At 36.0% G+C, this 10,885-nt stretch overlaps 1 protein-coding gene across 3 annotated transcripts in view; it reads left to right on the forward strand.

Annotated features, from left to right (window-relative positions):
* The window catches only part of LOC117166917 (liprin-alpha-1), a 690,677-nt gene that overhangs the window by 208,530 nt on the left and 471,262 nt on the right, over window positions 1-10,885 (forward strand). For all 3 annotated transcript variants that reach the window (XM_033351369.1, XM_033351368.1, XM_033351370.1), the window contains exon 9: window positions 9,658-9,814. In XM_033351369.1, coding sequence (XP_033207260.1) covers window positions 9,658-9,814 — 157 coding nt within the window. The remainder of the gene's footprint in view (window positions 1-9,657; window positions 9,815-10,885) is intronic.

Consider the following 10,885-nt stretch of genomic DNA (forward strand, 5'->3'; position numbering starts at 1 on the left):
AGACGTGGTTATGGCTGAAATTTTACCGCGATTTCCCTGGAAGCGGGTGCAATTTTTCAGATTAGCACCCGCTCCCGGCGAAATCCTGCGGTTGTCCTTATGACAAATTTTTAATTATATATATATCAATTACTAATATTTCAATGAACAAATGTAACAATATTTTTAAATGATTTACATACCTGTGTTCCAGAAGCTGCTTACAAGCTACATTCTTTATTATTATGTTGCAAAGAAATATTGCGCTACATTTGTATGATTTTGATTATTTTTATTTACTTGTATACGTTTCAAATTAATCTTATCCCATGGAATTTATGAAAGCCCGAAGTGTTTTTGTTTTCGCTCTGCTTCTGTTCAGTTGACATTATTTTTTAATTAAAAATATTGGCACTGGAAAAAGAAATCCTACGAATGCCCGTACCAAAAATTCAAAAAAGTGAGGTTATGCACAGTTCTACAGGCCCGTCATCTTGGCACGTAATATTCTAGGTATCTTACCTGTTTTCTACATAAAATACTTGACTTAGGTATTTTACTTAGAAAACCTCCAGTTGCGCGTAACTGCACATCCCTGCTGACGGGTCCTCACCGTTTTCTTGTCAACCTCAGATCTTATTCGGTTAATGGTTTTTCTAGGGAGTAGATTCTCGTCTATTATCCGACGGCTTTGGCGTTGAAGGTCGTCTTGAGCTACTGTTATCATTTTCAAAAAATTCACTACAAAGTTTTTGTGAAAACTCATCCCGTCAGGAAAAGTCGTGTTCGCTCCCATCTCGTATTTAGATTGAAATAGCCTAATGATACCACGTTCACAGAAACCAGCCTAAACATTGAGCTTTTAAGGGTACTGGGTATGACACTCACTTGTTCAGTAAGGGTTTTCTGCTCCAATAATGACGATTATATCGTTTAACAGTTCCACTCAGCTCAAATTTCGTTTCATCAATGAAAAGTATGGAATCGAAAGTAATGTGATCGAGTTCGTACAAATGCATCATTTCTTCGCAAAACTCATTTCGCCTGTTAAAAGCATCTTCCTTCAACTAATGGGTGAGAATGACTTTAAAAGGATGCCATTTGCTTCTCTGAAGCACTCGGTGAACGGATTATTTGCTAGGATCAACCTTCTGTGCGATCTTTCTCACACTAGAATAAATAGCTTCTACGACGGCTTGCATTACATCTAATTCTCGCTCTGCTGTTACAAATTTGGGTATGTCACTACGCGGTCGGTCCGTGAGTTTTCCGCTTGTCAAAAATCGTGTGACTTATTTTTGGACTAGATTTCAAATTTGAAACACTTAATGACATGTTTTGCATATGGCTTAATTAGGTAGACAGCATATAAATAAACATCAAAATATACAAACCAAGAACGCAGGAAGGCGCGATATCGGAGCAGCTCTCAATCCGCCCTCCGCAAGCGGTCATCCGGCATTCCCACCACAGCGCCACTCTACGCATATAACAAATACATTTTTCGTGATAAGGCCCAAACCAAAGCTCCTACAAAAATTCATTCAATTCAAAAATTCGCTGAGCACGTGGCTCGCAAATTTGAGCATGCCTAGGGCGCGCTATTGTTGGTTCTCGCGCTTTGAACTCGATAATATATTTAGCTCGCGCTACGTACTCGGTCCTTCTATTTTCCCCACATTTCTGCACATATCTTTTAAAATTAAGGTTCAAAGCATCGACAGCGGTAATTCTACATTATGTTCAATACTATTATATTAAATATCTATTATATTGCACAAGTTCTTATTCTCAGCGTAAAGTAGTTCTATCCAAATTTGTAGAGATAATTTAGGCAAAAAAATGTCGTTAAATAAAATGTTATTGCAGCCCATATCGTTTTTCCAAACAGTTATTTGTTTGTTTTGTTTTTGTAACAAGAGCTTATAAGACATTTGTAGATCTTATTTAGTTAAACAGCTCTTTATTTCCCTTCGTCTCTTGTGCCGTTTTCCTAAAAAATTAATTCTTTTATTTTTAATTTAATTTTTTACGATTGAAATAAAATTTCGTCATCCTTTTTAAAAATTGTAAATAAAGAATTTGTCGTTTTTTCCCGAAAATGTTATTTTTTAGGATTAAAACGAAAACAATGTATCCTATCAAAAACTTATTAATGTACAATTTGTAGCTGTTTCTCCTTTGGGCAAATTTGGTTTATTGATTCATTTTTCATTACTTTCGTGTGCTTTCAAAATTTGAATTTTCGATTTTTCACGAAAATTTAAAACGTTATGATAATCTTATAGGGCTTTCAAAAAGCAACCTTTTTTCTTTTGACTTTTCTTCTTGTTAATTACTACGAAAAACCGTACAGCGAATTTTAAAATCTTGAAAAAAGTGGTTCTTTAGTTTAGGACACTAAAAAAGTATACCAAAGGCTGATTCCATCAGTCAATTCTTTCGATTGTTATCGTGCTACAAACTAAAAATGTACATACACACATTCATACATTCATTCAGAATGTCCCTAAACGTGGATGTGGCACAAAAATGGCTTGGTCAAATTTTACACGAATCTAATACCTTCTCTGCTGAGAATGTAAAAATTATGCTGAATACGAATCTGCAATAAAAATAGGGGTTCTCATTTCGAATAGTGCATTTAAAAGCTCGATGAATTTGTTTTATAAAAAGGAAAAAGAATGATTAAAATTTATCAAAATATGAGTTGCATTCATGAATGTCGATTAGTAGACGAGCTGGTGAATACTCTCTTAAGACCTTTTGTTTCTTGTAATATTTTTAGATTTAGTTGCATTTGAGGTTTAAATTAGGAGGGTTCGGAATTTCTAAATTAAATTTTTAGGGAATGAACCCTAGGGTGTCCTTTAATTGATAGAGTAATATTTATTCAAACGCGTATTTAAAAGCAATTGTTATTAGTTTTTTTTTTGTTTTTTTTTTATGTTCTGCGTAAATTGAACTTTTGTAATTCACAGCGTTTCGTTTATCGAGGGAATTTTGAGCAAGCAAAAGATTCTCGTGAAAAAGTTAGAAGAAAACTGGAACAAAGTTTTTCGGAAAGGTTCAGGTCAAAATTTTTAATAGATTAGGTGCAGTTATTGATTTTAATCTAGATTAAGTCACTGTCAGCGCTAGAGTTTTTATGTGTTGTATGAATTCTGGGACTTGTCAATTTTGGGGCTTACTATGACATTAAATCCTGTGTTTCGTAACTATTTTGTGCCTATCCTGTTTTGTCTCTCTGTTGTTTTTCTCTCTGTTTTGTGACGCCTGAGTAAGCAGCGCACATCCCCCGCAGCTCCTCTCAGCTATCCCCGACCCGCGGCGTCAATTCTTGGGAATACTAAATCCAGAAACCATACATGCAGATTCGACCTATATAGTTTCTTATGTAAAAATTCATTGAAAATAAAATTCATGAGTGGTTTATCAACTTAATGTTGTTAAATTTTTATTCATTAAGCAATTTTACTAACATCGTATTATATGCAAAAACATACTAGTGAGAGAATGTGGCGCGACGGTAAGCCTCAGAGTTTATAATAGTTGTAACGACAAACTTACCGTTTACTTATTTTTGCCCTCCTCACGTCCCACATCTGAAATCGCCAAAAGTCTGAACTGGAACAAAGCTCAAAAAGTTTGTTGGGCGCCAGGCGCGCATGTGCCAACCAGATTACGCAATAATTGCTCAAAGGGACGTGGGCGGGGTTTCTGGGCCCAGGCTAGAATCAGCCCTCTGGTGAGTGATGGTAGAGGGGCTGCATCAGTCGGAAAATAAAATCAATTCAACATAGAACTCAATTTAACCTTAGTCGACATCTTACTCGTGAATAAAAAGAAAACAAGTAGGGATAATATTGAAATTAGGATGAAATTTATTTTACAAGGTTTTCCTATTCGTGAGCAAGTTTACAAGGGGACTAATTTCCTAAAAATGTATGCGATAGCTAAATTTAGAAATGAATAAGTGCTCGATCGAACGGCTGATTCTCCAAGGGCTAATTTAATTTGTAATTTTCCATGCGTGAGCTTAGTATTTAACCTAACCTAGAAATATCTGAAAACGAAATCTTTGCACGAGGATAAGTCTTCGATAGCTACAGAATAATATAACATTAAAATTCGGCTAGCAAGCGTACATTACAATTAGAATTAATATTAACAACGGCCATATTAGCTTCGTGAAAGCGATAGCTGCGATGAAGAAATCAAGACCCAAAAAGCGATAATTTATTAATTAATTATAGAACATGAAAATAGATATTTGTCCGGGTCCGACCGGACTTGAAAAATCTTTTAGAGCTAAATCATTCGAATTATTAATTTTGAAGCACATTTCACACAGGTTGTAGCAAGGAAAAAAAATTAATAGAAAAGCCTAAAGCGAAAACAATCAGGGTTAGCAAAAAAAGGAACTCAATGCCACCGATTTTTCCATAGTCGATAGTAACATAAAAAAATGGAGACCCGAGAGGTTCTTCATGTTCAGAAAATTACCAGAAGCGATAAAGAAAAATAAGGCAAAGTCTCAAGCCCTGAAAATGAGGATCCTCGAGGAGTTGTAGGGTAGGTGACATTTTGTAAGTGAATCTTACCTCAAGATAATTAATGCACATACTCTAGTTCAAGTTAAATTTAAACGATACTTCGCGATAGCAACAGAAAGTTTAAAGAGGTAGCAATTGCGACTGTTTCCCGGCTTGTGGCTGCTGAACGAAAGAGAACGTGGCGTGTTGGTTATTGAGCTCGCGGTATCGTATCCTGTGGGGCGAGTTTCCTGCCACGGCGCTAATTGGCTGCTTTTTCGGCGCTGTCCTGGGATTGGTTGGTTCGAATCTCGACTCGCTCTTTGCGCTCGTGGTGCTTGCTTGAGAGAAGGATGCGGGGGGGCTCAATGAGTGCTCTGTAATTAATAGAAAAAAATATCTTCAGGGGAAATCCATATCATTTCCGGTAAATAAGGAAGATCTTGTCCTCTCTGGAGCGAGAGTGTCCGCATTGGCAAAACATATGGCAACAAGTCTAGGACAATCAGACTTGCTTCTCGTCCTCATCGCGGGAGTCTTGAAATAGGCTGGGCTCTCAGTCCAGTGCCTTAAGCGTCAAGGGCCCTGTTAGGGGATGTGAGGACTTCCACCCATAAAAGAATTACTGGTCCAGACCCAAGTATAGCTCCTGCCTACTAAGTTCGTTTCCAAAGCCTTGAGAAAATGATCCGGAGTCATCGCTGGCTCTTGGAGGCATCTCAGGTTTCCATCCAGGTTCCGGGAATATTGGAGGCAGCAAATGAAAAGGCGGGAACCAGATTCAAATTCAAATCTCGATTCTTAATTTGAAGTGGCAGCAGCGAGTAGATCCCAGTTCTCGGAAGGCCTTACAGAGTTCTAAAATCCCCCGTACCATACCACGTGCCGAGAAAACAGATTTCGCCTCAAAAATAAAATGATAAATAAAATAAATTGATTTAAAATTTTGTCTTGTTGCACAGTACACTTGAATATTTCCTCGCTGGCAGCTGGAAGCCCAGGGATGGTCCCGAAAGGATAACTCCTAACCGGAGGCGAGCAACAGTGCCAAAGCTGAATTGCACCTGGATGAAGAGTCTCAAATGATGACTTTGGGATACCAGGTGACCTCTCAGATTATGCAGCCTTATCCTTGCATGTAGGGCTCTACAAGGATTGACGCAACCTTTTTCTTATTTTCTCATGGGAACAACAATTACAACTCCAAACAGTTGTAGTAAGTAGCCAGAAACGACCTGCTGAAGTGCTATAATACCAATATGGCCCCTGAACGAAAAGATTACATGGTGCATCTGTATGCTGTGTGGTGCGACAAAATACCCAGAGCTTTCGCACTTTTCGCATAAACGACTGCGATACCATGCCGAGAAACTCCGGAAGAGGGGTAATATAAGCGGAGCTACAACAAGCTGGCAACAGAAAAAGTGAGGCGACAACGAAACCAGCCGCGAGTAGGTACCCTATAGAGGAAGAGCAATGCTTCAGGGCCCGGAGAACCATCAATATTCAGGTTCGTCTCAAGCCTAGAGATCTGACTGAACTGGATCTCGAGTTTCGTGGGAATTTTTCTGAAGAATCCGAACTCTGGACTATCAATAGTGGTGTGTATAATGCAGAGAGAGCTTTGGCAGATGCAAAATGTAAACAAAACCAACGGATGATAATAAGATCAAAAGACGAATACATCAACTCACCACAAAGATAGGTTGGGCAAAACAGTATGCGTTCTGCATTTAGTGTATGATTAACTACAAACGTTTCGCAGGAATTTCACCGCCAAGGTTTAACAGTTCATGCGTTAACTGCGGATTTGTTATCACACACTGAACAAGTCACAGTTGCAGATCAGCAGACAGCATATGGTTGACAGAATACGGGTACTATCTGATGCTTGGAGAAGTCTAGAGCGGAGAGAGAGGTGGGTCAAAGAAAATTAATAGTTTTTCTCTGACCCATCTTGTCTCTTCCAAGACCCTCCAGTAGTGATTCATAACGAGCATTTAATTTTTTTCCAATATCTCGTCAGATTAAATTAAAACCTCGAACACAGCACTCATGGCATCGAGACAAACGATCACGCAGTTGAGACGATCGTCTCGTTTCGATTGAATTTTGTATTGCAAATACTTGATCATATTTCAAGCAAATCTTAATTCTGTATTAAAATGATTGATATGCATCATTACTCTCCAAGTAGATGGGCAACTCAACTGACCCGAAGAGTTCAAGACCAATCACTTGTCTGAACACTGTATAGGATATTCACAGCTATCCTAAATGATAGGATTGTTCGGACAATCGGACCTGTGTGGCAAGAAATGTATGAACAACGCAGATCAAGGAAATGCATAGTAGGATTTCGGGAGAAACTTCTCATCGATAGATGTGCCTGAAAAAATGCAGCATTCTACCAGCGCGGCCTATCAATAGCCTGGATTGATTACCGTAAAGCTTTCGATTCGACCTACCATAGACTTATTATCGTCCTTTTGGAAAGCTTAAAGGTTCATCTACCTACCGGGGTAACTTCACCTTACTTCGAGCTTTAAAAAAATAAAAAATAAAAAAAAATAAAAATAAAAACAAAAACAAGTGCTATTACGAATGTGATTGTTTGAATCGGCTAGTCTCAGGTTTTATCGACCCGTAAAATAACTTTGCAAACAAAATTAATTCTTTAATTTAAACATGTTTCAGAGAAAGTATTGGTTCACTGAAATTTGGTATATGGGAAAAATTACACAAATAATTTTAGTGAGACTAGATAATTCCTACATTTTTGCAAATATTTAGTGATCTCTCTGATTAATTGAGATCGCAACAAATGGATTAATTTAAACGAATCTGTAGCCTCCACTCATCGGCTTTATAAATGCTTGCCCTAAGTTCAATTATTAATCCATTGATGTCATGAGAATACACCAATGAAGGTTTCTTGTTAGTACGAGGTTACAAATATAAAAATGTACTTTCTGAAATAGACCATTTAATTCTTTCTGCGTAAAAATGTTGGGAGTTCTGTTACTTCCGTTTTATAGGATGAAATCGTCATCAAGAGAGCGTATTCCTTCCACTGAGGAATCATTGGCAATTTCCAGATTCTCTATTGAACAGATTGAACGAAATGTTTCACCCCCTATGCTATGGCTTATCGGGAAAGAACTTTTGTCAGTGTCTTCATACTGGCTTCCATCGTGAGTCTCGGACGACTTAGTAGGCCTCGTTACTGTTGCAACATCAATAAAAGAAGCGCTTTTCTTATCGTTCCTAGTAACAGTTGCCAACTTATTTATACAAAAATATAAATTCTTGGAAGTTAGTAGTTTTTCTCACAAAGTAGGTTTCGTGAATTCCAAAATCTTAGGGTCTCGACTGATATCTTAACGAAACATTTGATCATTTTGATCCACAGCATCGAGACCAAAACATTCTTTATTAATTTTACAAATCTTTCTAGAAATGAGTTTACTACTGTTACTATCGCTCGGAGCATAGTATTTACTACAAATTTAGCAAAATATATCTAGGTTCTTATCGCAAGAATATTTATAAGTGAAAGCTCGAATATTATTTCAAGTTAAGAATTCTTCCACAGTCCCACTATCGACAAGAAAATTGTAGGCATCGGGGTATGAAGCTTAGCAATTCAACAGAAAAAAAAGTACTGCCGTAATCAGTAAATAGTGATTTGAAAGTTCAAAATGTTCCGTGGAAGTGAGCTTAAAGATGATAATGTTAAAAATTGTTTGTGCTTTGCTGACTGAAAAATGCAAAAAGAAATTAAGTAATTATTGGCATATTTCAGAAGCTTCAAGTTTAGAGTATTATTTTTAGACAAGGGGCAATGGGAAAATTTTGAAATAACAAAAATTGTTGTTTAAATTAAAAAAATGTGCAACTATGCTATTTTCAGTTCTAATTAAGATATTAAAGCGATTCAAACTCCAAACTGTAATGGATAGACTGTAACTATTAACAAACCTCCCGTAAAGATGCTATTGTTTTTTTGTTGTGGAAATCGCGATAATTTTTGACATTTGTTGGTTGTCAGAAAGCAAGTTTCAGGAAGCAGCGGAGGTGCCTTTTTTCGAGCGACCACTCATGCGTTTTTTTGACTCGTGCTTCTATCCAAAATAAAATTCCGAAAATATCGCGATTTTCATTAAAAAAAAAACAATCACATTTGTTCTAGAGAATGTAAATAGTCACAGAGCCTTTGCTTTACAGTTTGCAATTTGAATCTCTTTAATATCTCATTTGAAACTGAAGATAGTACAGTTTTACATTTTTATAATTCTAAGAAATATTTTTTAGTATTTTTCAAATTTGTTAACTAAAGTTTGTTCATGAATGTTTTCTAAATTCTCATGAATTTTTTCAGATTTTTTCCATTGCCTCTTGCATAAAAATAATACTATAAACTTGATTCTTCTTCAATATGCCTAAAATTCCTTAGTTTCTTTTTACATTTTTAAGTCTGCAAATCACTGAATTTCTCTTACATTAACGTCTTTAAACTTATTTACGTAGAACACTTTCAGCTTTTAAATAAGTATTTACTAAATACGCTGGCATTTTGTCATGAGTTGTTAAGCTTTAAAAGCCAGACGCCTACAATTTTTTTCCAATAGTGAGTATGAGGGCGCTTGGTCTCTGAAAAGGAAAATATCAACCCGTCGTCGAACACACTACGGCTTCAGCCTCACATCAGAACGCCCCCTCCCCTGCAGGACATCGCGTCTCTGCTGGCTTTGTAGCATCTAAGCTTCAGCACAAAATTGGTTACTTTAGTGTTTCTAATTTATTTTTGAAGATTTAGGAACGAACGGTTACCTGCTGGATTATAGCAAACACTAGAGGTAATGAATTATAGAACATTACTTAGACAATCTGCATATTTTTATATGCAGTAAGGTTGAAATTTTCGATTTACATCTTTCAGTGGAGAATGATACTTGAATATGCCTTATATGCTTACATTCAGTGAACCCGTACCAAGTCGCGCGCAAACTTTAAGTGCACATAAAAATCTTGTGAATAAATAAGACAATACGTTACAATACAGTAATAAAAAGATAATTATATTCTTGATATACTCTAACATTTATGCGTATTTTATTGCAATGTAAATTTTGTTTGATAGGTTCAGGAAAGACACGGAAGTGCGGAAGACAGAATTCAAAGATTGGAAACTCAACTAGATGAAAAAAGTGCAGAAGTAATGCGTCTCAATCAACGACTTAAAATGAATGAAGAACATAATACTAGACTTAGTGCTACTGTGGACAAGCTTCTGTCAGGTAATTTTCATTATTCAAAAGCAGGAAAATGGAACCGATCAATCCGTGCATCTGTTAGTGCAAATTCTTATTTTAATGTTTTTTATTGTAATGGATACAAAAATTTTTTAAGTTTGTGAAAGTCAGAAAAGTCTCCCTAAATTCAAATTTGATGAAAGAATTTGAAAATTTAAAGCGTTGTGTCCAATATGATGGCCAAAGTTTTAAAATATTAACATATCAGCATAAAACTTGTTATCAAGCTGTTTTTGGGCGTGATGCTTGAAAATTTGACACCAAAAATTTGAAGATTAAAACAGTAGATTCCATTTTTCGGACAAAAGTGTTTAAATTCGTCCGATTTGCATGAAAATTAGTTTTCGGAAGTTTTTAAAAGTTCTGACTCTACATCTATTTTCGACTTATGTTTTAATATTTAAAGTGTTCTTTTACAGACTGAAAATTAAAAATTGTGAATATTATCATATGAAACGTACTTACCAAAAAGTAAAACATACCTATATTTTTCTATGAAAATCTGTGAATTGGGACGTTGGTGTAATATGTTTGGCATAAAAAATTGATTTTCTATACTTGCCGGGACAGACACAAAAACAAATGTGCGAACCAAATAAAGCATGCTATATAACATTGTAAAACGTACACTCCACAAATATTCCTTCTAGAGATAAAAATCTTGCATTTTTTGAAATTACTAATTGTTTATAAACAAATTGTACCTTCATTTTCTTGAAAGAAATTTTATTTGCAAGTTATTCTATATTCTCTGTGCATACATATTTTGATTCAGATTTCCTTAAATATCGCATTATTTTGTTCTAAAATTACCAGTGTAGTGAATTTCTTCTTATTCCTTTTACATGTAAATCTCTTTTGAGAATCCAATCGTCATATCGCGCTCAACTTGCGTTGCAATCATCTTACGTATTTTTTAGCTGTAATCTAGCAGATATTACGCAATATATCTCGTTCTATATATATAATTAAAAATTTGTCATAAGGACAACCGCAGGATTTCGCCGGGAGCGGGTGCTAATCTGAAAAATTGCACCCGCTTCCAGCGAAATCGCG

The sequence above is a fragment of the Belonocnema kinseyi genome, chromosome 2, assembly GCF_010883055.1.
Source record: "Belonocnema kinseyi isolate 2016_QV_RU_SX_M_011 chromosome 2, B_treatae_v1, whole genome shotgun sequence".
In the NCBI taxonomy this organism is placed as follows: domain Eukaryota; kingdom Metazoa; phylum Arthropoda; class Insecta; order Hymenoptera; family Cynipidae; genus Belonocnema; species Belonocnema kinseyi.